We start from the raw sequence: 26081 nt of genomic DNA, 5'->3' as shown, positions 1-26081 counted from the left end.
TTCTGAAAAGGTAATAGATACTTCTAGATCAGTTTTGTTTGCTTATGTCAGTCAGTAGGGGAGGATTAAGAAGAAACTGCATTCAGTTGATCAGTTTAGCTGTGCTATCTGGAGGCACAGTGTATCCTGGCAATAAAAGTTATGAAAGGAAGGATGGTAAACTAAGAGTTTTACAGTTAAGAAAATACCTTTCTAATGAGGTAATTAGAAGAAGTAAGAAACAACCAAACCAAATAACCCAACTCCAAAACCCAACACCAAAAAACTCCCAAGTGCTCGCTCACCACACACAGCAGAATTGTCTTCGCATTCCCAGTGGTAACTTTCAGTCTTTGGTTGACAACCTGCTTGTTCTGCCCTCCCATAGCAGCAGTCGTGGTGAAAGCAGCACCTGAGAGGAGCAGAAATGGTGATTTATGGTCACACAATCTGGGTGGGGTTTATCAGTGGGTTACTACAGCTGTGACAAAAGGGTCAGTATCAGTGAGTGTACAAATGTTACCTGCCCAGGAACCAAACCAGGGTAATTGGAAAAAATTACTACTTTTTCATGTAATAAGTGATGAGAAAAATGTCTGATATACATTGAGCTAATTGAATCTTCAGGGCATTCACAATTACATGAGAATTTATATTATATTACAAACTATGAGTATGCTTTTCTCCTAACACCTTCCACAAAATGAACTGTCAGCTCATTATCATCAGAAAATTTGGAAAGTTGCTCAAAATTATTGTTTCAAAATTGTTCATCATAGTTGGAACAAAGAATTTATAGTCTTTCTATGACATTGTGAAACTGAACAGTACAGGTAAGAATTAATGAAATTTTAGTGTTTAAAAAAGGCATTAAAATATGCTGTTGTAGTGTGTCTGGTGTGGAGTCATTGCAAGCCCAGAAAACCAAGTAGAGGAGGCAACAAGGACCTGAAATTAGGCAGCTTGTAAGTTTTTGCTGCAAACTAATTACACCCTTTCTTTCTGACTTGCTGGAAGAACTGGGTGTATCCACCAAGTACTCAGTCATTATTAATTTATTTAATTCCTTCATTTATTGGTTCAGTTTCCTCCTGGTAGACTAAAACCATCAGATTACAGTAGGTAGATGGTGTTTAGGTTGTCTGAGGAATTTGTCTGCAATAGGAAAAGTTAATGCTGTGAGCTCTCACTTTGCAATTACTGTTTTTCCTATGCTTATTATATTATTACTTGGTCATTCCCCACAGATCACTGTGTAAAGATCTTGTGGTACTTAACAGTTGAGCAACACAGCTCAGTAACTCCCTTTCATGAATATAAGTTTTTTAAAAAACCCAAACCACACAACAACAAAACAAAACCAGAACAAAACCCAGACACTCATCTTGTCAGTTAATGTACAATTACAAATTACATTGATAATAGTATGCTGAAATTTAGTACTAAATGGAAAGGTTTGGTTTTTATAATTTTTACCAGGTTGAATTTTGAGTAATTCTTATGTATTATTTTGAATACTAATAATATGGAAGATAGTAAAATCAAAATATTTTTATTGCCTGTTTTTTAATTTTTTAGTTTTTTAATTTAGATAGCTTCAATGCTTGAACTTTAAAGCTTCTCCAACAAGTCTTTAGTTATTTAACTCTTTGCTAAACAGTGATAGCAAAGAAACTCAGTTGTGCTTTGAATCCTGTACTAATGCAATGAGAATTTGAATTAAAGGCAAGCTCTTGTAGATCTACAGAAACACAATTTGAATGTTTCAGAGTTTCCTAGCAATCTGAGTTATATTTAAACTTAGTTCCTTCTCTCAAATAGGCCTAATTTATATTTTAGTCCTTTTATTCATCATCTGCATTCAGCATTTAATTAATTGTCAGATAAATCATTAGTCTCACCAGTCTACTCTGTCCTTGGGCCATCCTTTTCCTCCCAGGCCACAATAGCATCCATAGCGGAGGTAGGCAAAAGGAGAGCGCCCTGTGGTGCATTTGATGGCTCCGGCTAATTCCAGAATTCCTCTTCGATTTCTCAAATGGGCTTCCCCAAAAGTGCCTTTATAAACTGTGGAAGAAAAACTACTATTGAATCCAACATGCAAATATAAAATAGTTCAGATTGTTTGGGTTTTTTTAAGCATTGATAATAAATGACAGGACTTGAAAATAGTCCAGTTTTATTTTTGACACTTTGGGGCCACGCTGCTTGACCCAGTCCCTTTGTCCTCCGTCCATAGTGAGCAGAATCCTGAACATTGAGAACAGCTGCAGTGCTTTCCTCCCATGGAGGCAGTGTACAATGGCAGACCAGTCATTTCCAGTCTTCCAACTGGTGAGGGCCAGCATGTGTTCTGTGGCCCTGACCCACCCAGTTGCTAAGATTAGCTGCCCCAGGGTTGCAGTGTTTTCTTTTTAACATAACATGCAATTTTGCCCATGTTATTTTATAGAATGTAGTGCTTTACATTGGAACAAATAGGTCCTTTATGATAGGGTTTTGGTTTTCCTCTTTTTAGACAAAGCAGCCAAATAACTGGTGGGGATGGTGTGGTGGATATAAGGCAAGGAAATGGGTGGGTGCTTGGAATCTTTTCCAGGGAAATTAGAAAGGTGGGGTTTGGTTATTTTCCTGTTTACTTTTGTTTGGGGTTGCTGTTGTTTAAGTGATTCTCACTACTATTTCTCCTGAGCACAACTTACTTTAGGTACTGTATTTTAACCATCCCATATCAGTACTAAAGCAGGAGTTCTGAAGCACCAGAAAACTGAGACTCTGGGTGACATTTTTAGGGGTTCATGTCATCCTGAGAGGTTGAACTAATACACTGAAGATCCTGATGGTAATGGGCAGCCTCTCCTTGCAGTGCAGGCTCCAAGTTATTCACAGCAAATTTTAAAAAGCTGAATGACTAGAAAACAAATTCGTTTTAGAAGGCTGCTTATTAATTAAACTAATTACTTATTTTGGTATGAGGAGAAGAATTTATAAACCTAAACTTCAGTACTGGTTACAGATTCCAAAAGACATTAAGATTTAATAACTGATAATACCTGTGATGGAGACGGACAGCAGAAAAAAATAGACTTAGTTGTTAAAGACTTTGATAGTTACTTTCCTACAAAATACTACATGATTATGCAGTTTTTATATAATCTGCATAATCACATAATCTATTATAATGGCACAATAGAGTAATCTTTTGTAATAGATTATATCATAACAGATTATATTATTAACTCTAATCAGTTAATGAAAAATCTGACAGAAAAAATACCGGTCCCAGCACAGTTGAGTAACTTGAAATGTGTGGGATGCTGGTGATCTCTGGCACTTGTAATGTCATGAGACAATAGAATTTAAGCACCTCATGAAATCATCCTAGTAAGAAATTTAATTGGTTTGTGTGTGAAAACAGTAAAAAAACACTTAGGAAGAGTCCTGAGGCAGCAGTTAGTGCTTTTCTGACTGGTCACCACTCCCATATCTTTTCCCTTGTGCTTTTTGGGCATGTGATCTAGGGGCAGAAGTGTTGAAACAAGGGTGTTTAAACTTGCACATGCAGCTTTGGCTGTTGATTAAAAGCAATCATATCCTGAGGAATTAAGAAAAGCTTCCTTGCTATGTAGTCGATTGCAGTTTTATTTCAAAACTGCTGAGTTGCCACTAAACTTCCTTGCTAAGACAGTGAGCAGTGTCTGTTGTGCATGGCTCCTGTTCCAGACCATTACCTGTATGTTTAGTGTGAAATGTTAGTTCTGGGTAGCAGAAGCATCCATTTGATAATAAACAGATTAACCTTATGATAGACTGAAAGTGTTATCTTCATTGTCAGTACAAGTTCAGTATATTCTGAGCTGAAAACCCTGCAATAACGCTGCAGCATTACAAGTGACAACTGGTTATGCTCTTCAATATTTAGTAATGGTTACTCTTTTAGACAGCCAGTAGTGTCTGCAGGAACCATGGTTAATGGCAAAGCTGGGTTTGCTCTGCATGACCTTGGGGATTCTGAAAAAAGTGAAGAATTTTTACATTGTGTCTCAGTTCTTGGCAACTGGGGAAGGATGGTGTAGGAGAGATAAAAGTCAGGAAGAAGGAAATAAGAAATTTCAAGTCATGTTCCTGATTTCATCAGAGAATTGTTTGCTAACTTGGGACAATTCCCAGTCCCTTGATTTAAATCCATGACAAGTAGAAGTGATGGACTGGTACCTGAGGACCTCAAGTAAAATATGCCACGTGTCTTAAAGGAAAGGACATAAACCTTTTGTCCTTGTAATATATTTGTGTTACAGGATCTGGACATCCAATTGTAAACCAGCACGGCATAGATACTCTCAATATGATAGTCTGTCACAACAGCTTCATGAGCTGAGTTAATGCAAGCAATGAAATACCATCTGAGAATGCACAGAACTATGGAAACAGAGTATCAATATGTTGATAATGATGATGATAACATCAGTATGTTTGCCATATAACAAAATCTCCAAAGTGTTTTATCAAATATGTTGTGGAATACAGTTAGAGAGTAAGTTGATGTTCTGCATATTTCCAAATATTTTATGATCAGAGTTTTGAAATCTTCTGTGCATTTTTTTTGTTTTTATGAAGACTTTGTGACTGAGAGTTTGATTATGCATTCCTGAGAGAGCAGTGTTGTCCCTCAATATCTAGTCAGATTTTTGGATTTTGTCATGTAGATCGTGTGCATGCACCTTGTAGGTGGAGAAAAAGGGAGTGAGCCAGATTGTATTTATTTTAAATCAATTGCTTTATAAGGCATAGAAAAAAAGAACTGTATGCCTTATAGAAACCTTAGATTTTGCTTAGATTTTTACTACTTGCTTCATAAGCCATCAGGAATGGCCATTTTCACCTCATTTTATTGCCCAGATGACTTACATGCTATCTCCAAAAATTCTGGTCACATGTAAATTCTTTAAAAGGTTAAATTTGCCCTTTTTGATACTTTGGACCAATTGGGAAACAGGTGAATTGCATTTCCCGTGCTCCTCACTGCCCACGGAGTGAGTGACTGAAGTGCCTGACTCAGCTATCAGAGCGCAGACAGGCTCCCTGTAATGAGCACTCAAAGCTGGCAGAAGCAGTGATTTCATTGCTTTCCTTAATGTTCTTGCTGAGGTTTGTGCCATGAAAAGGATAAAGTCTGGAGGATGATCAAAATGCAGAAGGAATCATAGGGGCAATCTGAGGTCACGAAGTAGAACTGGGGCAGGGAGCTTGGTGGGGCCCTAATTGGCCCCATTATGCAAGCACCTTACCTTATGGGCTTTAATCACACGACTGCCTCCCCCCAGACCCTGCTCCATTCTGTGCCCAGAATCTGTTCTAGGAATGAACTGAGGCTCTTTTCTTAGGATCCTGCTATTTGCAAGATTTGGTGTGGTGGTGAATTTGCAAGCTGTGTAGAAATGAATAATAAAAAAATGCAAGAGAACCTTTTACTTAAGGATTTTATCCTTACAGCAGTCACAAAGGTTCAGAATGAGGTTAATTTAATCACTTTAAAACAATGCCTATTGATGGTTACAAATAGTAGCCTCTCAGCTTGCTGAATATCCTGGGGTTGGAGTACCAAGCTGCCACAGCATTCAGTGAGAGCCAGGCTTTGAGCAGTTGAAGTTCCACATAATTCTACATAGAATAGGTTGTAGGTAAAATTGGGTTCCACCATGTCCCCAAGGGAACCTTAAGTCAGAGGATGTGTTTTTGTGTCAGCCCACCCACTTATCTGAAAAAGAGAGATGATAATATAGTTTCAGAGAAATGAGTACAATCGGATACTGTACTGATGAATACATCAGAAAACCTACGAGGAAATGGACTGTGAATTGTTACAACCGGTCTTTAACACTGATTAATAAATAGGATGTAGGGGACAAAAAAAAATAATTAAATATTTGCAAAGTGAGTAATTGGCTGTGCAAAGGTGTGAGGCAGGGGTCCTTTAATTATATTCTCACATTATAACTCATTCATGAACTGATTCATTTTTCAGAATAACCCAGTTAGGGTTTTGTAGGCAGTCTCAGTTCTACCAATTAATTCCTGCTTCTGAACTGCTTAGTAACTCAAGAGCTCTGCGATAACTCACTCCAGTACCCGGAGAAGAGTGGGAGTAAAGCTACTGGCCTTATAGAAATATTGTTATTGAACGTGCAATCTGCAAACTGATTTGAAGCACGGAAAAGTTCTTGGTTAGCAGAGTTGCACATTACTGACGAACTTTACAGAAGTAATGTGCGCCCCTCCAGCCCCGCTCCCGTGGGCAGTCCCCGGCTGGCAGGGCAGCTCCGGCCGCCGCTGGCAGCGGCAATCGGGGCTTCCCGTGGGCGAGTCCCACCCAGCTGTGCCCGAGCGCTGGCCACCTGTCACAGGGACTGTTCTCCGGCGTGGGAAGACAGGCACTTCCCGTCACTGTGTCTCCTAAGACTCCTTTCTCTACCCCTCTTCCCACCTGCCCCCCGATGCTGCCAAGCCCCATCCCTCCGGGTCCGAGCCCGCGGAGGCGCCGCTGGACGAGGCGGCTTCCCTGCCGGGAAGAACCGTGTGGATGCCGAGCCCCGGCCCGGGGCTCTGCTCTACTCACCGGCCACCGGCAGCAGCAGCAGCAGCAGCAGTAGCGGGGACAGCGGTGCCATGGGCAGCGGCGGGCGGGGGTGCGGGTCCCGGCAGCGGAGCGCGTACGTGTGAGCCGCAGCGGAGGCGTCCCGGCTATAACAGGCTGCTTTCTGCCCCGAGCCGGGTCCCCCGGAGCCGGAGCCCAAGTCCAAGCTGTGCTGTCCATCTGGCCAGAAGGGAGGAGCTGCCGCTGGAAGAGCCGGCGAGAGCTGGGACCTGTCACTCGGGCAGCGGAGCGCGGTGCAGGCACAAGGAGTCACACCCCGCAGGTCTTGGGATGGGGCCGCCTCTCCGCTCCTCCACACCTTTCTGCTCTGGTAGCTATATTTTCTTTTTGAATTACAGCAGTAATTTTATCTAGATCTGAAGAGGAAAGCAGGAACTGTGTTGTAAGTTAGTCTAGTGGTTAATTATAACCAGTGCTGAAGACGTGCTGTATCTGGAGTCTGCATCAGCCAGACTTCATCTACTGATTACTCCTTTCCTTGGATGACTAAAGAACAACCAACTCATAAACTGGTTACGAATATTTGTAGGTTGATAAAAACTTTTTAATTGTACCTCAAACAAAATAGACTCTCAAAGTGAGTATTTTTTGTACATTGTATTATATTTGCATATTTTTCCGTTCCCTTTCCAAACCTTGTATTATTTTGTAAAACATATTACTAGGTATCTTATTACAGTCAGTTTCATTGCCTCTCTCCACACACAGACAATACCACTTGTTTTTATGTGATTTTTTCTCTGTTCATACTTTCCAAGTATTTCTTCAGACATTTTACAATTGCACTGAAACCAGTGAATTTCCTGTCAGTTGTTTGAGCAATCAGGAGCCCTGAAATTCAGAGTATTGATTTTGTGTGCATGTGTTTTGTCTTGTAGTGTACATACTATTTCTATTTTTTTTTTGGCATTATTATATTCCAGGATATTACCCCCATAGGATCCCATTGAGGCCTACACTGCTAGGATATGAAAAGAGAAATAAAACTAGTTTTATTTATGGCACTTACCAGGAAATTTTTCTTGGTCATGTCATCTATTGGAGAGCAGCTGGTAGCTTGGTGGGGGTTTTTTGTGAATGGTATTTTCATCAAAGAAATAAAATCGTTTTTTCATGCACATACTGAGGGATAATTCTATTTTTGCATTAAAATGCTCTGATTTCTGTTTTATAACATTCCTCTTTATTCAGGAGAGGTGGAAAATCATATGTGATGTGATTCCAAGAGACAAAAAGCATGCACAGACAGATCAGATTTGTTTTTGTTATGCTCTCATTAATCTAGGTTCTCTGAAATGTTTGTGTTGGCACTGAGGTGAGGGTAGCGTGGGATAAATGTGGAACATTGATCGGAGGCAGGATATCGATAAACCATTGTACACCTGGTAGGCCTTTGTGCAACCGCGTGCAGAACACCAGGCAAGGTGTGGCAGCTCAGCCAGGACTGTGCATGGCTCCTGGCAAGGCAGAGGGTGACAGTGTGAACTCCACACAGCTGAAGTAAGCAGGGTTCCCACCCAAGTGCTGGTGCTCTGCAGAGAACGGAAGGTTGCTGGAGGCTGCCTGTGAAGCCCCGATGCCTGGCAGATCTGTACCAAGCAGCTGCAGGTGCTGGGACAGTGCTGCCAGCCCGTCCTTCTTCCACCCCTGCGCCTGGCTCTGGACAACATGGGGAGCACACCTGCCACTGTGTCCTAACACAGCTGGAGTGGAATATGAGTGAAATGGGTTGTGTGGCAATCAGAAAGGTTGCTCATGACTCTTGTAAGTGTTGGTAGAAAACCCATTTGGGGAAATTTTTTTAAATTTTTTTTTTAAGATTTCATTGCTATTGCCATCAACTGGGTCAGGGCAATTTTCCTATTACTCATGGAGTCACATCGCTAATTACTGTTACTCTGGTCTCGTACTGTCACTTATACTTCATTTGTTTACCGACTCTTCCGCTCAATAAGTCACACCTATTAGAACACTTTAATGGTGTCCAAGAGCTGCTTAATGAAACTTCCAGTTGAACACTATCCCATCCAGCATACCATTGCATATGACAATGAAAAACAGTATCCAAGGGAGCAAGGTGAATTACATTTCATGTTGTTCTTCAGGAGGGTGACTGATGCAATGTGTTAGTGCAGCTGATATATTTTTCTCTGAAGAAAGTATAACCTTATAACCACTGAAAAATCAAATGAGACTGAAATCAGACTACAGCTGCTTCAATCAGAAAGTACACAAAGACGTGTAGGGACAGAAACTGTATATAGTGATGAAGTAAGGAATGCAAGTCATGAGTTCTGTGTCCTATGAGTATAGTAAAAGTTCAAAGGAGAGCATCCAGTGAAATTGGTGAGAGGGGAGGAAATCTGATAGAAGGAAATACGTTTATTGAGGCAGAGCTAGATTGTCCAGTTAATTGTCAGGCACATGGCTAAGAAAATATACTAGTAACAGACTGGGAGTTCATATGGATTACAATGACAGAATAATGTTTTTTAAAATTAGATTTAGTTCCCTTTAAATTTCTTAATTAAAAACTTATGTGGCAGTGTAGACCTGTCATATTTCTTTTTGTAGTGTTTCTTTTCTTCTATTTGAAGCACTTGGAAACTGGCCTAAGTCATATGTGACAAATAGCATTTTCCCTCTTACTGATGAATTATTTTTGACTGTCAACTGGAGCTATGCAGGGGTGGGGAGAAGCATTTGATTTTCAAATACACTTTCTCAAACAAGGCTGCATGTGCCTTATGATTACTTTAATTGTTTTTAAGTCTGAGAAATAGATTAATATAATTGAGACACATGGCTGTACTGAGGAACATTCTCACAGCATAACACTGCTATTAGTAAACTTGTTAAATGAGTTCTAGAAGCCTCATTTCTCAGGGTCCAGGATTATCTACATGCAGGAAAACAACAGAATATAATAACCCAAAATGGTAAAATGTTTATGGAAAGTGCTAGAATGGCTTAAAATATAGTTAATGTAAGTGCAAGTTATCCACTACCCTGTGATCAGGTGAAGGGAGTGATCTTACAAAAAGTGTAACAGTAGATTTCCTGCTGACTTAACAGCTGAAAAACTGCATTTTTGTAGTAATAATAGTTCCGTTATTTTTTTTTATTTCATGAGAACAGTTATTTTTCTTGAGAAATGAAAAAGCATAGCACCTACCTTAGTCAAATTTATATATACTCTGCATTTAGTTGTTGTGAACCAATGTAGTGTTGCTGCTGCTGAGTACAGAAGTACTAGGGTCTGTAGGTGTCTAAGCAAAGTGCTAAAATATGCCTACAGCATTAAGCATGTGGCATTTAAGCCATAGGACATACTCACTGTCCCACTGAATTAATGAACTAATAAAGAATGGTGAAAGAAATTATTTTCCCATTGTTAGAGATGGGAATGGAGGCAGGATGATTTGCTTAAGGTGCTTTATGATGGCTGTAGCAGAGCTGCAGGAATTTGATGTTTTGCATCCCAGGTTAAGTCCCAGATTAGGTTCTTCTGTGACACTGTCTCCTGGAGGAAAATAAGGAAAGAAGCACATGCCTTACTGTGAGGGTATCAGAATAATTAGAACTGAAGAGTTGCTTCCCAGCAGTTAAGTCAAATGACTGCATTTACTTGTTGCTATACTTGGTAAATGTCTCCGAGTTACCCCATGTCTTCTTAAACATTGGATTGGGACAGAGATTCTGCCTGGAATGTATTCTTTACAAGTGTGTGTTCCTTCAGACACTAAATGTCCACATAGTATGTAACTTTTTTATAATTTTTGTCTTCATAAAAATACCAAACCAAACAGCCATAATTATCTGAGTATTTGTTTGGAAATATTCAGTGCCTTTGTTCCCATTTTTGGAGCTTTGGCTGGGTTTCCTCACTTTCATGTCCTTCCATCTTCTCTCAGTTCCTTTTCAAAACCAATGCTTCCTGTTTATCAATGTTTTCTTCAGCTAATGTTGTAGGAGATGTTGTCCCAAATTGTACAGGAGTTATAAACACAAGTTTAGAGTGACAAGCTCCATGTGGAAGATTAGAAAACATTCTGCTAAGCCATTTTATATGTACATGTATTATCTCAGATACAGTTCTAGCATACACAACAAAATCCAGCTTTAAAACTACACCAGCCTGTGTCATAACTTGTAATGTCTCTGGTAATACTAAGTCTCTGAGTAGCACAATATGCCCCAAGAGAATTTTGGGGATTGTGTCTGTACTGTTGTCCTTTCCATGCCCTTTGGCAGCAATGTTACTCTGTTCATGCTGCAAAAACACCATGTAGTAGTGTGTCACTGCCCGTAACAGTTTTGTGCTGGAAAGGTTATTATAGAAATGTTCTTGAAACTGCAATAATGTCTGCAGAGGAGCTGAATTACTCCTACAGTTTTCTTCTCCCATCCTTCTAGTTCTGTTTTTTTCCTGATCCTCATTCTCCCCTCTGCTCCTTTAGTACATGAGCTGCTGGCACAGAGTCCATTCTGTCCATACCACCACCCAGGCAAGTAACAAGACTGCAAGAACTTCCCCAGAGTACCACGTATTTACCGATGCAGTTCTGTCCATTTTTATGGCATTGAAATACATAGCCTGTCTTGAGCAAAGGCACACACTGGAGATGCTGGGGAAGGACTCTATAAATAATTTCCAGCTTGCTTAGCTCTTAGGTTCTGACAGTCATCTCTGCCTTTCAGAAGATTTGCACTAAGTCAAATTCTACATTCGGCATTTGCATCCAAAAAAAGACTCGCGACTTGCTTCTTGTGGAATTCAGGGCTACTTCTTATTTTATATCTTGAGAAAAAAAGAGACTTGGCAATGCAATGTGTGTGTGTTTCTAAAGCAAAATTTGAAGTCTCCAGCATATCTCTGGAAGAATATTTGACTTGTATTCTTTATATAGGTTATATCAACATGGATTCTTGAAATGGCTGATGTAATGACCAGGATGATGGGATAGAGTGACCTCTCAGCACATTTGTGGGTGATACCAAATTGGGGGGAGTGGCTGATACACTAAAAGGCAGGGCTGCTACTCAGACATACCTAGTCAGACTGGAAAAATTAGCTCTTGGGGACCTCATGATGTTCAGCAAAGGCAAATGTGAAGCCCTGCAACTGGATTGTCATAACCCCCCAAGTGGGACAGACTGGGAACTGACTGGATAGAAAACAGCTTTGTAGAAAAGGAGCTGAGGGTTGTGGTGGACAAGCTGAATGTGAGTCAACCACGGCCTCTTGGAGCTAATGTGCCCAGCTGCAAACTGGGCTGAGTACCACTGGTGTGTTTGGAGAGAACTGATTCTTTCCCTCCATCTGACACTTGTGACACCACATCTGGAGCTCTGTGTCTCATTTTAAGAAAGCCATTGAAACACTAAATCAAGGCTACCAAACTGCTCAGGCAGTTGCACTTCATGACCTACAAGATGAAAGAGCTAGATTTGCCCAGGTTTTAAGATGGTGAGTGGAGATCATCATGCTGTGAAGCACTTTGTAATGGAAGGGTGTAAAAGAGATACAGCTACATTTGTCCCAGAGGGGCTCAAGAAGCAATGAGTACAACCTACAGCAATTCAATATAGGAAACAATTATTTATTTTTTTTTAAGAATCAAATATGGAAACAATTTGCCCTGAAAGGCTATGGCAGGTCCATCCTTCAAGATATACATAACTCAATTGAACACAACTAAAACCAACTTGCTTTAATGGAACCTGCCATGAGGAGAAAGCTGGACTACAAAACCTGCAGAAGTCCCTCGCCACCTACATGATTCTGATACTGTGATGTGATAGGAGACACCTTCAAATTAGCAGTTCCACCCTGCCATGGAAAGAGACTCCAGTATCACTTCCTTTTGCCTAAAGGTTTTTATGAAACCATGGCCTGTAGGCAGGGAAGGCAATAGGCCTGTTCTGCAGTAACAAATTAATTGATAATAATTTTTTCAATATATCACCAAGTAAGAGATGCAAATGCACTGAGGAAATCATCTGTACTGAATTCAAACAGACTTGAGATTTTGCCTGCTTTTATTATCTAGACAGCTTTGTCACAAACAGAAGCAGTGCCCTTTTCATACTTTCCTACCATTTTAATTCAGTTATGAAATCCCATTTCTATGCCTCTGTCCTTGTCAACCATTTCTGAATCTTCCAGTTCTATTTTTACTGAGACTGGGGGGAGGCTGCAGAATTGAATGCCGTATCCAGGGTGGAGACAGGACATGGATTTAGAGAGACCGCAGACTACATTTCATTTAAAAGAGAAGAAATTCACAGTTATGTGTAACTTCTACCATGTCTACTGGCTTTTCATTGTCTCTAAATGTTTTAAACTGCTTGGAAATAAAATGAAAATTTTTTGTTAACTGTTTATTTGTTCATCTCTTAGTTTAATTCTTCACCCTGTCAACAGTGAACACTGTATTGGTCTGGTCAGGACCTGTCTTTCTTGTACTCCCTCAGCTGTGCAGTTTTATAGCAACTGAACCCATCAGGATAAAATCCCTAAGTAATGTGTCCATCAAAGGAAAGCTGGCTAGAATGTAGCCCTTTATTGTTCCAGGCTAATCTGCACAAGAGCCCTCTTATTAAAAACCCTTGGTCTTTAAACATCATCCAGACTGCTTTGGGAACTGGGAAGTTACTGAATTTATTGTTGAGGGTCAAAAAATCCCTGGAAGTACCAAGGGGTAGGGAACACAGGGATTAGCTAGAGAATTTAGGAGTAGGAAAAAAGTGAGTATAGGAAAACTTGTATCTTAAGACATGTAAGATCAAAAAGGTGCTAAATAGTGCTGAAGAACAGAGTATGTGTCACTTGTCAAGTAGGTTCTGAATCTCTTATCTCCAAGTCTCTGTGGGATCATCTCCTACTTTTATTCTTTGCTTTTGCAGAGTGGTTGGGATGAGAAGCAATTGAACCAGAGAACTGTCAGCACTAACATCATGATTTTCTATACCTGAAATAAACCAGATACTTCAAATCAGCCAAAAGATACAAGAGTAATTTGCTGAGAGCATGTGACACCGGGTGACAGCACACAGCAGGAAGGCTGATGTTCAAAAAAGTGTTCTTTAGGTACCAGCAGCTGTTTGATTTTCAGTGAGAAATGGGGACTCAGTAGAAGGTAAGAATTTAAACACATTCTCAAATCTGGACCAACATATTATAGACCAACAACTATGTCAAACATATTATGTTTTTTATATAGACCTATTTTCCACTGCATCGGAAGGCAATAAATGCCATGGGTACTATACAATATAAACAAATTAGAATAATTTATAGAACCTATAATTATAAAGAGTTAAGCTTATGCTTCTTTGGAGTATCAATTACTAATTTTCCTTTCCAGTTACAATTTTCCTAAAACTCAGAAACATTTTATAATTCTATAGACTTTGTATTTCCTTTAAAAAGATCAGTTATGGACAAAAGAAGACATATTCAGGACACTTATGAACAGAAGACTTGTAGAATCGTTGCCACAAAGACCTAAGGAAACAAGTGAGGAACCAGTCCCAGTAAAGCTTTAAAATTAATAGTTTTATCTTCAGCTGTTAGAGATGTGAATCTTATTAAATGGATTTAGATTCTTCAGAAGGCTTATCCTACAATACATATATGTAGCATCCAGTCAATGGTGATCTCAAGCCAGTAGTCAAAAAAGTGACTGGGAACAAAGCAAGGCAGTTCATTTCTCTGACTCCTTCTTTGGTAGCTTCCTAGTTTCAAGTCTAGGTTATAGCTTTCACTGATTAGCCTTTTAAATAAATAGATATTTTCCCAAATAGACATATTACAGTCTTCATGGAAGTCTTTCAGATGGTAGATACTAAATATATTTTTAGCTTTTTAGGGTGTAAACCAGCACATTTTAATGATGTCTCAGTTACTTTACCAAAGTATCTTCATCTAAATTATGCTGAATGATAAAAATTTTGTCTAGCTTCTTTTTGTGACTATGATACCCCAAAAATAGAATATGGTGCATGCAAAATTTTACGCTGACCATATTCAGATTACCTTTTAAAATAAACAGCTTATGCGTACTTGGCATTTTTACTTCACAGAGCAAAACAGTTCTGCATACACAGAGTACTCTGAATTCTGTGTGTCTGCACATAGAATCTGCATATTGAAACTTAATGGTGATTTGATATTGCTGTGAGACTCACAACCACCTAATTTCCTAATTCTGTTTGCAATTCTTTAATGCCACATTAACGTTTTAATGTTCCTCTAGTTATCTCCCCTCTCAGAAAGAAGATAAACCCTTATTAGTTTATGCACCATGTAATCCGTAGGAAGGATTTGCCTGGGACAGATAATCTTCACTTGTGTTGAAGTCTTATTTAGAATGGAGGGTCAACTTAATTACATAAGCAGGCCTAATTTTTATTCTGTAAAATACTTGATTGTGTTTTTGTTTAAATTGGTTCTTTCTGACAGCCACAAAAAAAATACCTGTATAGTTTTTATCAAAAACCCAATGGCCAACACTGCACATCACTCTTCCAAATGCATGGACATTCACGGATAATTGTGTGCAAAGATGCTGCCAAAAATCCCTTTTTTTCCCATCAGCTGGGCTTTTTCTTTTATTTATTTTTGTTGAAGCAACACATAGTTTGTCTATGGATGCGTGCAAACGTGTTTTGCATATTTATACAATAAAGTAGAATTCAAATATAAAGCAATGTAAAGTAGTTCATTCTCTGTAATGTCTTCATTCCTGTTCCTAGGAGAGGGAATGCATCTTAAGATTTAAATAACACAAGCCCTATATGATCACTTCTTTCACATAAGGAGAGAAACATTTTCTACCATAGCACATATATTGCATCCCCCCCCTCAGTTTTCTGTAATCTGCATAGTTAGCTGATTACTGCACAACTGGAAGGACTGGAATTAGGTGGGTCCTTTTATGATCATTATGACAGCAAGTTAAAGGAAGAGGAGGAGCTGCAGCAGTCCTAATTTTACTTGAAATACTGGACTTAGAAATCTATGTGAGAACACTGAGTATCACAGTCCCTTGGAGAAGGACTGACCTCAAAACAAGTGTTACTACTTACTGCTGTGCTGCTGCTTTCAAATTTTTGGTCTTTGAATTTTGTGTTTCATCACTTTGTTCTGGCCTTTGCCCATCATCTTTTTATCTTTGGCTTCTTAAGTCACTTCTCATTTGTTCAAGGAGCTGAAGGTCAGATCATCTGATCTAACTTGTATGCCATAGGCCCTGAAATTTCTTGTACCAGCCCAAGTAATTTCTCTTTGAGCAAGGCATATTTTCTACCTGTTTAAAGCATATAATTAAATTTGGAGTCACACAACATTAGAAGATAAAGAATTTCCTGTTCTGTTATCAGAAGAGCATCTTGTAAGGGGCCTATGTCTGGAAAAATGCTGAATGGAGTAGGCATCAGAAGTAGAGACAGGACAACCTAATTAGGGAAGAATTGGTTTAAAACTGCTTGACTTACTGTAGAATGGGACTGCAGACATTTGGAGTATGTCATATTTTTATAGTAAAACCAAAATTTAATAAGCACAGCTTTTTCCCCTTAGAAAAAATGGTGGGCTATTAATTGAAATATTTGTTATAAGCAATAATTTGGACCTTTCAGAAAAGGAAGGAATGGTGGTAAGTTCAATACTAAAATGTTTCAACCAAGTGTCAGAGAAGGTTTAGTCTTCAGAAAATAAAAATAAAGTATAAATGGCATTTGTTACAAGTCAGGTTCTGACCTCAGTAAAACTAGTACATACCTAAAAGGTAACAAAAATGTATAAAATTATCTAATGTCTGAGATTCAGCAGTTTACAGAAGAAAATATATATATTTTTAAGTAAATAAATAATCACAGCTGTCTAAGTCCCATTTTACAAATTTAAGTAGTGAGACTCAGGATAAATGAAGCTCTCTACAAAGTCAGTGGTAAGCTACAAATCTGAAGAGCCCAGCTGCTTGTCATTTTCTGTGCTGAAGTCTGCTAGTACTGCTTATTGACCAAGAATAACAATGCTGTGGTTTTAAAGAAAGGCTGACATGCCCAGACGATACGAATATAGAAAAGCCTCAGAAGGCAGGCAACATTTCCTTTTAAAATGGCTTCTAACAATGCTTTAGTATAATTTTACATGCTCCAGACTGAGGTTTGGAAGAATGTTAGTCCTCCTGTCAATTATAAACCTTCTTTTGTATGCAGCCAATGGGTGGGATACCGCATTTGAGAGAGCAGAATTCAAGTAAAAACCTCAACCATCCAAGGTTTGTTTTGAGTCTTACAGCACACAAACTTGAATTTTGTGAAAGCCTATGGTGTTAGAAACTGAAAAATGGACTTATAAAACAGATTTTAAAAGAATGTAAAAAGTGAAAAATATAAAAAGTAATTAGAGTGAAGTATGAGAAACAGCAGGACTGCCTGTTGTAGCAACTTCAACCTTAATGGCAGTGCAATTCTGTTGCAATTGCAATTGTTTCCTAAAAACATTACCTCATGTATCTATGTCCTACCTTGCAATAGCTGTGTGGACTAAGACTGTGTTAAAGGTCTTGCTGCTCCATCAGTGCCATTATTTGTAATGGCTACTGTAAACTGCGTGTTCTTCTGGATTCTCTTCCATACCTCAGAATTAGAACTCCTTAAAGCCAAGGATATGTGTTAGTCTGTTAGTCCACTGTCATGGAACTCTCATCACTTCTGACATTGCCTGTTTGTAGGAGTAATCTGTATACATTGGGATGCATCCAATCCAGCTGACAGCTGCAGTTATGTCAGCACTACTAAATTAGGCAGAGCTAAAACAGTAGTTCATACTTGCTTCCCAAAAGTCTTGAACGGTGTGCTTACTAGGGAATACTGACTCTTTCAAGGAAGAAGAAAATGTGCTAACCTTATTTTTAGATACATTAATTTCTTCAGCATAATTCTCTGAGAAATCACTAATTTCCAAGCATTGTGTTGCTTATATGGCAAACCAATTTTAGCCTGAGATTTTATAATTTTAGGGTCATATTGGTTTGAATGTAGGAGAGGGATGCAATGCACAGTTCTTTATGGAAAATACTTTCCTAGGGTATCTATGGTAGCATTCATAGGGTCATGGATTGGTTTGGGTTGGAAGGAACCTTAAAAATTATCTTGTTTCAACCCCTTCTGACACAGGCAGGGACACACTCCACTAGCACAGGAAGATTTAGGGATGCAATCAAAGAATTCTCATGCTTTCTTGCTCCACTTGTATGACTTCTTTAAAATGCTAATCCTTCTAGTTTGACCAAAAAAAAAAAAAAAAAAAGCAAAAGCTTTTTACCCTTTTTATATTTTAAAACACTACTTGCCCAAGAAAAGTCAAGAATTGAAATGAAGATTGCCAGGAAGAAATGAAAGGTGAATTCTACCAAGAAAATTTACCTGGAAAAGTGTGAGTGTTTTAGGAGGCTGGGAAGGCTGTTTTCTCCCCTGGCCTCTGAAGAAAATTTATCTTAAATCCTGTATTTTGGTAGTGATTGTAAAGAAAACAAAAAAAGCTCTTCTCAGTTTGATGCTCAGCAATATAAAACCAGAAGTACACTGAAAGCGTCAGCTAATTTCATTCTCCTTGTGTTTCTGCAGAGGTATTTTCTTTGAAAGACCCTAGTCAAGTCTGGCCACTACTTATTAAAGTTTTACTTAAATTCAGAATTAATCAGTGTATATATAAAAATGATAAAAATGTTATTTTTGTAACATAGCTTTTGTTTCACTACATTTCAGGAGACATTATTAAATTTTTTTTTCAGTATTTTCTGCAACATGAAGCAGAATGATAGAAAAAGAAAAGCAAACATTACTGCTGGGGACTTGAAACTCCAATTGCTTGCAAAGTGTCAGAGGTGAAGATAAAGAATTTAATTTTAGAATTACATTTTTATACTCAGACAGCTTGAAGATACCTTGCCATTTTTACTTGTGCTCATAAACCTGGGTTTTGGATGACTCCTTGACCTTTTGGAATCAGTACGACAGTTAAGATAAGCTGATGAATAAATGGTTATCCTGTTTGCAGGAATTAGGGTATTGGTTTATAACTGTGCATCACGGTGGCATTGTCTATAGAGGGCCTGAGCTTCCTCCGTAGTACATGGAGAGAGTTGAGAATTCGTAAGAGCCAATATGATCATTGGGGAATTTCTGTTTTAGCCACAAGGATATGGTTAAGCAAGGCAGAGTGGTGTAAGATTTAGCCCCTTTGACCTAAGACTAGAGAGAAGCAGACTCAGTGCTGATGTGTTAATAGCTTTCAGGATATGAGAGAAACAGTTTAGAGGCTTTGAAGATGTTTAACCTACTTAGCTCACCTACGAAAAGGATAATCTGATTGCCAGCTTCAAGAGGATTGTAAGCAACCTCTAGCAGTCTCCTGCAAAACTTGCTTCAGAGCCATCATTCCTGCTCAGAGCAATCTAACTCACCAAGTGTGTGACTTAGCATTTCATTGTGGCTCAAAACTGAACCAAACTGATTGTCCCTATGCACTGTGCTTCGGTTCATTTGATAGAGCTGTCTCAGAGCATGGGAGTCCTTTGGGGAATAAGACAGGAAGGTGTGCTCCAACCATGATATTCAATACGTGTGTTCAGACTAAATCTATTCCAAAGTTAACCCCTGAAATGTGCATTGAGGCTGAGCATTTGACAGCTACACAACATTTGCTTTATGAAAGGGCTTCATTTGGACGAGTCTGCTTGCACACAGGCATGAGCATGTGCAAAGCCAGCAGCACCTTCCTCTCTGCTGTCTCTTGGACAGCTTGTACTAAATAAATGCTCCTAAAAGGCACTCTAATTTGCCTTTGACATTACCAAGAGATTGAGATCTTCGAGATCTTGGAAAAGCTAAAAAACAAAGGATGGTTTATTCTGGCAGGAAACTCCCTGTTGAGAGAGGTATTCCTCAGTTCTGCTGTGTTACTTGGCAAAGCACCATTCTTTAACTGGATTAGACAACAAACCATTGTTTCCCCCTCCCCCATCTTCCTTATGGGCAGATTTAAACCTCATGTATAACCTGTGACAGAAAAGAGATCAATTCACTTTATCCCTATTCCATCTTTCCAGTTATAGCAGAGTTCTCTAACATTAAAGACCTGTTGTAGTTGACCTCTAAATAGAAAGCAAAGCAATATGGACAAGGTCAGGTGAAAAATCAAGATATTGAAGGTAACTGAAACATAGCTCTAAAGTACAGATACAATGAGCATTATGCATTAAATAAAACACTTCCTGAGTTTCATGCTAGCAGTAGATGAAGTGACAGTCTCTATCTTCCAAAGGATGTAATCAGACACACCTTATATTGCTAAATTAGACAGTGCAGCCACAGTTACAGAAAAGCAAATGATAAAACTGAGACGTGATGTAAACAGCTGAAGCTCATGATAATGGGTTAGCTAGTTACAACAGTGATGTAAATATTGTATTAGCAAACAGGTCAGAAAATAGGTGTAATTTTCCTCACCTTAATCTCCAAAGCCTGTTTATTACAGACAAATAAGAAAGCACTTCTGAGAAAATAGAATAGAATAAAACAATCAAATAGCATAGGACATAGATTGCTACATTTAATCATTCATAACTATAATAAATATCAAGGGAAAAAAGAAATCTTTTTAAAGGTAGGAAAAGTTCTAGCTTTTTTTTTTTTTAGAGAAACTGAAAGACTAGCATAATATGAACAAAATGAGAAATGTCTCTGAAAGAAGAGTTGACAAACTAAAAACTTAATTATGTGCTTATCCTGCACTTTCAGAAAGGGTCCTTATCTCACTAGACATGAAGTAAGAACTGCCCATAGATCTGAACTCCTGACTGCTCATTACTTAAAATCAGCTAGGATAAATAAGTTGTTGTTAAATCAAGAATTGAAGCAATGTATATATGATTCCTATTGAAATACAGCCTTTTTGTCTACACAGTTACACTTCTCCAATTGTAAGTAATTTTTCAAAGGTATGACTCTCTTAAGCAAATAAAAAAGCACCTTACAAGATTTACAGATCTTAAAGAGTATGCAGCATCAAGGCTCGTAAGGTGGAAAACTGAATTTTATCTACTAAGAGCCTGCAGAACAGAACTTTTATTTGAATCAGCCTCTCAAATTTATTTACTCTTTACTATTCCTTGTTTGAAATAATACAGAATCTTCCATTTGATTTTTAAACCACATTTTCAAAGTTTTGTGTGTTTGTGGATCTGCAAATGAATCTTGAATTTTGTAGTCCAGCAAAAAGCTTTATTTGCAAATTTTTACATACTTTGGACAACTAATGCTTAGGAAAGCTATCTTAGCTAGGCACCTTGATTGCAATTAGTAAAATATTAACTACTGTATTATTAGAACAGTGTTCTAGAAGAGAAGGGTTTGGGTATTTGCTGTAGAGACATTTTCAGGAATGGCTTCAGTTTTGCCACTCTTCCTGTCTAAGTGTGTGTGTCACCATCAGGAGACAGTCTATGCTGCAACACCACCCACAGCCAAATGATTCTGTCTCTTATCCTCCCCCCTGCTAAAGTGAGATGGTACAGTTTGATTTATTGCCAAACATACTGAGAAGTTTGAATAACTTAAGATACCTCCGGGAATAAATTTAGCTGGGGGAAAAAAAAACCTGGATCCATCTCCCACCGGCCCATTATAACCCTTTAGAGAAGGTTAAACACAGAGACTGGCAATACCTCACACCCTTTTTGTTTTATTTTTGGCTAACAGAAGATCTCTAACCAGTCACCCATTTGAAAAATAGCTGTGTTTTTGCTGCTCACATCCTCATTAGAGCAGTCATCCATGACTTTGTTACAATGCAACATATTTTACTCATGACTCTCCTCTGAGGCTATCCTGAGGCCTGAAGCTAAAGCTCCTGATGGTGGCTGGCATTCACATTCCAGCTTAGCCCTTCTTAGTATGTCTGCTTTCTGTGTGCTCAAACACTGCACTGAAACGGCTTGACTTATTATATTTTTTAAAAAAAAATTCAAGCAATGCTTTTTAACATTGCACCTTCCAACACAGAGGAATGGTTGCTCCTCACCTGTCGTGGGCCGGGTCAGACACACCCCGGGAGGGACTCGCCCCCCCTGCTGGCCCGTGGCAGCGAAATTCCCCTTGGGCCCAGTGAGATAATCCATGGCGAGGCGGTACGGAGGAGTGGCTGCTTACGGGGAGTTAATTTTTGCCTCGGATTACAACAGAGATATTGAAATCAATCCAAGATATTATCTGTTGTAAAAAACCTACAGGTGTTTCACTGCCTTCCAACAATTCCAACAAAATTTTAACATGCAAGAAAATTTAATTTTAAAAATGTCAAATAGTTTCCCAAGGAAACTAAAAGGTCATCGGTAACCTCAGGCTCATACCACAAAAGTTATAGTTTAACCTGCATTGTAGCTGTTGTCAAATACTCTGCTCCCCCTCCACCACGGTCAATGTCCCAGCGATAGCAGAAATCACGTCTCTGCCAGGGCATGAATGGTATGCAAAAAGCAACTGAACCTCAATGGTTGTTAGACTGACAAGTCACAAACACAGCTCTGTAACATCCCATTTGTGTAGCTGGAAGATACTGATACACTGTTTAGCTCAAGTCTAAGGGTAACCAAGTTATAATATACAGATGTTTAAGAAAGAAGAAGCAAAAAAGTAAGAAAAAAACCACCCCAGCCTCTTCATTCATACACAGGTAAGTAAGTGTCGTCTGCTATAGGATATTTTGTCTTGCATGGATTAAAAAAACTATGCAGACTGATGTAGTTTCTGCTAAAGTAAAAGTCATCCTATTTTCATGGCTCAAACCCATAATTTGACTGGTAACTGCTGGAAATTACAATGTAAAATTTCATTAGCATTTAAAAAGGAAAAGCTGTTGCTGTTTCAGTGATGCAGTGGGTCAGGGTTTTCAAAAGCATGGTATGCACATGAGAGAAAAAATAAAATACCAAAAAAAGCATAACTGGCATGCAATAATCAATTTTTTATGACAGACATACTAAGAATCCATCACTGCCAACCAAAAAGCAGAAATAAAATCTAATACTGGCAATACCTTTAGCAAGAGTCCTCTTCCATATGCTGGCAAACTACAAGAATGTACCATAGATCTTCCTGTTCTGGCCAGAGAAATGCTCACTTACCTCTGGGCATCCTAAGCAAAAGAGCTGTGTCAAGTGGTGGCAGCAAATTGACTTTTAGAATGTATTACACTAGACTATATTTAATTTACACATGATTACTTTGACTAAACAGCAGCATTTTGGCTAAGCCACCTTTGGAAGGGAATTGTTCATGCTCTAATTTAGTTCAGTTTAATTTTGCAGATTTCTCTTCCCATAAAGTCCTAATATGGTTTAAGTATCTCAGTTTATTAATTCAGGTCAATACTCCCAAGTATGATTTCACCAAAGGGGTTTTCCTTTTCACACTCTTTGTTTTATATAAAGCTCCATCTTGGTGAAATTTTATAGACTGTATAAATTCTTTGTTGTGGAGTATTTCCTTGGGTAGCAGCTATAGCATAAATTCATGTCTGATCACAACTGACTCTTTTTATAGATGTTTAAAGAAAAAAAAATGGAAATTTGCTGGTTTAATTATTCAAGGAGATTTTTTCCTTCCCATGACACATGCAGAGCTGAAATAACCATATATTCCATAACCATTGTTTGAAGAAAGAGAGTAATGCCACCATCCATATGTTTATTATGTAATTCTGCGCCTGGGAAAGATCATGAACTTTATTCAAATTGAAACAGCAAAATCAATAGTGTTTTGAAGGGAGTACATTCCTTGAATTATCTCCACACATAAATAACTTACATCAGAAGTTCCAGCGAACTGTAATCCTCATGTCAGAAAGTGCTGCATGATAAGGACTTCAGATGCTGCAGATTAAAGAATACACTGGAAAAACTTAGTTGTCTTCCACTCATCTGGAACTATCATTCACACCCATGTAATCCTCTTGATCAGTAAGCACATAATAAATATGGGTTCCAAAACAATTTACTTTATAATACTTGAATTATAAAAAGTCAGACTGGTTTTGTCTCCTCTACAAAAGTTTGTTTAGAGTTAAAAAGAAGTCCCTTTGCTTGCTTTGTTTAATAAATTTATTCTACATTTTATAGGAATGTAACTTTCAAAGTCAGGAACTTGTTCAATAACCTCCTAACTCTAACCCAAAATTTATTTTGTCTTCTAACAATTTGAAAGGCAGCATACTTATATAGACATTTTAGTAATTTAACTTTACCTGATGTGACTTTCAAGCTCACATTTGCAGTCCGTATTACATCTGAAGTATTCCCAAAAATAGTCAGGAATTCCCAACAGGCCATTCTCTCCAGGTGAACAGTATGCAACAAATCCTAACAGCAGGCTTGGAAAAATCAGCAGCATGATTTATGTAATACCTATAAATCAAAAGGATTAACAGCTAAGATTAGTATTTTCACTGTATTACTACCAGCCAAAAGGTTTTACCTCAGCAGTGGTTTGTTCTGTATGAGAATGATCATAGTGCTTGCTTTCTTAGGGGGCTTTGTGTTCAAACAATTGTAATTTGGATAAGCTTTCTTACCATTTTTATGGTCTATTTCATGGTTCATGATCCATGGGTGTAACTGTTGTTCTATGCATGATCTTTTTTTCTGTTTCTCTCATGTCCCTTTAGATCCTGCAGTAAGCAAAAGTCCAATTTCACCATGACTCTTAGGGATCCGTTAAATGCCATACTATACACTTAAACACTGACTATTTAATATCTGACTTCTGTGATTGAATTGTCGCACTTAGTCTCAAGAATAAGAGAGCTGAGATCAGCAGGAGGCAATTCACTCTTTGGAGATGGGGAAAGCCTCAACGCAAAGCTTCAACAATTTAGACACAGCCTCTCTAAGGTAATTCGACTGGAACAATGTTTAATACATTAATTTATTAATAATTAATGTTTTAGGCCTCACCAGGTCAAGGAACTTTCCATCAGCAGAACTTCACCTGATAAACTACTAATTGGATGCATTCCTTCCTGTCTTGATTAGTAGTAGTTAAATCCTCATACTATAATGGTTAGAACTTCTAAAGATTTCTTTATGCAGTCCTCCCATAAGGATCACATCAGTTACCACAGTATTAGTGGGGGCATCTGTGCAAGACTGGTCAACTGCAATACTGATATTGCCATCACTAATGTTGCTGAAAAAAACGGAAACAGAATTAGAAAATCCTTAGTTGTAAAGGACCCACAATGACTGAGTCCAGCTCCTAGTACTACACAGGACAGTCCCACAAATCTCACCATGTGCCTGAAAGCTGTGTCCAAAGATTCCTTGAGCTCTGTCAAGCTTAGTGTTGTGATCACTTCCTTGGGGAGCCTCTTCAGTGCCCAACCACCCTCTGGGGAAGAATCTTTTCCTTATATCCAACCCAGATGTCTCCTGACACAACTTCAGCCATTCCCAAGTCCCATCACTAGTCACCGGAGCAGAGATCAGTGTCTGCCCCTCTACTGGCCCTCATGAGGAAGTTCCAAGACCACAGTGTCTGACTTCAATCTCCTCCAGGCTGAGCAACCCAAGTGACCTCATACCACAAAAGGCATGAGGTACAATGAAGTAGTAACACAAAAGGTACTCCACAAACGGCTTCCCCTCCAGACCCTTCACCATGTTCATTATACTACCAGAACGCAATTATGTCCAGTCCGACGGGGAAAACCCAATTCCTCTCATTTAAGAGCACTGAAAAGAGCTCCAATCCGGCCGCTCCGTGGGCAGGGCGTGTGTTCCACCTGCCCGGCCCAGGGAAGGCGTCCCCGCCTGACCTGCCGCTAGTCAGACTGACCGCCGCCATCGCTTAAAGGAACGACAGCACAGCGCCCCTTGGGCCTCGTGCGCACTCAGGGGCTTTTATCAGGTAAAGGCATTTTTATTGTGTGCGTTCCGACACCACAAATCCCAGGTGACACCAAGCTATGGAGCTCACACCCGCTCCCCTCGGCGAAGCGCGGCCCCACCACCTCACCACCCTCAGGGCAGCGGGAAGCGCGCACGACTCCAGGCGCACGCGCAGCGCCCCCGCGGCCAGGAGTGACGTAACTGGGCGGAAGAAATCCCGGGAGCCGCTCTCGTCAGGCGGCTTCCGGGAGAACCAACCGGAGCCTTAAAGGGCTGCAGCATTCCGCTGCCCAGAGCCGCGACTCCGGGTGGTGGCGACCCCGGGCTCGGTTGTACCGGTGTCTGTACAAGCGCCCACACAGCACCATCCACACAAGGCCATGGACCGGTCGGGGCGGGCTGCGGCCCGCTGAAGGGAACGGTGCGCGGGGGCGGGGCCACAGGCAGTCAACCAATCAGCAGCTAAGAGCTTCCCAGCCGCCCCCAAT

The 26081-nt window shown here is 39.4% G+C and overlaps 2 protein-coding genes across 7 annotated transcripts in view; one reads left to right on the top strand and one right to left on the bottom strand.

Annotated features, from left to right (window-relative positions):
- BFAR (bifunctional apoptosis regulator) overlaps positions 1-18710 on the top strand; it is a 31702-nt gene extending 12992 nt beyond the window's left edge. Inside the window, exons 8-9 of one of the 2 annotated variants that reach the window (XR_015277182.1) lie at positions 13544-13776; positions 18442-18710. Coding sequence is in view for 1 of the 2 variants with exons in the window: in XM_086853699.1 (XP_086709825.1) it covers positions 13544-13568 (25 nt within the window). In the remaining variant the exon portion in view is untranslated. Of the gene's footprint in view, positions 1-13543; positions 15346-18441 lie in introns of those variants that run through there. The other variant, XM_086853699.1, reaches the window with a different exon arrangement.
- PLA2G10 (phospholipase A2 group X) overlaps positions 1-26032 on the bottom strand; it is a 28795-nt gene extending 2763 nt beyond the window's left edge. The window contains exons 1-10 of one of the 5 annotated variants that reach the window (XM_086853703.1): positions 24996-26032; positions 24661-24892; positions 24279-24374; positions 23952-24111; positions 23516-23580; positions 17173-17300; positions 9810-10157; positions 6596-6990; positions 1881-2046; positions 285-391 (exon numbers count right to left, since the gene is read on the bottom strand). In XM_086853703.1, the coding sequence (XP_086709829.1) occupies positions 285-391; positions 1881-2046; positions 6596-6647 (325 nt within the window). In that variant the 5' untranslated portion in view covers positions 6648-6990; positions 9810-10157; positions 17173-17300; ... (3 more) ...; positions 24661-24892; positions 24996-26032. The remainder of the gene's footprint in view (positions 1-284; positions 392-1880; positions 2047-6595; positions 6991-9809; positions 10158-17172; positions 17301-23515; positions 23581-23951; positions 24112-24278; positions 24375-24660; positions 24893-24995) is intronic. The other 4 variants (XM_086853704.1, XM_086853701.1, XM_086853705.1 and 1 more) reach the window with 4 other exon arrangements.
- Positions 26033-26081: the final 49 nt, after the last annotated feature.

The sequence above is a fragment of the Cyanistes caeruleus genome, chromosome 17 (assembly GCF_971803275.1).
Source record: "Cyanistes caeruleus chromosome 17, bCyaCae1.hap1.1, whole genome shotgun sequence".
Lineage (NCBI taxonomy): Eukaryota > Metazoa > Chordata > Aves > Passeriformes > Paridae > Cyanistes > Cyanistes caeruleus.
Note: the sequence above shows the minus strand (reverse complement) of the source record. Positions and strands in the feature narration are given on the sequence as shown.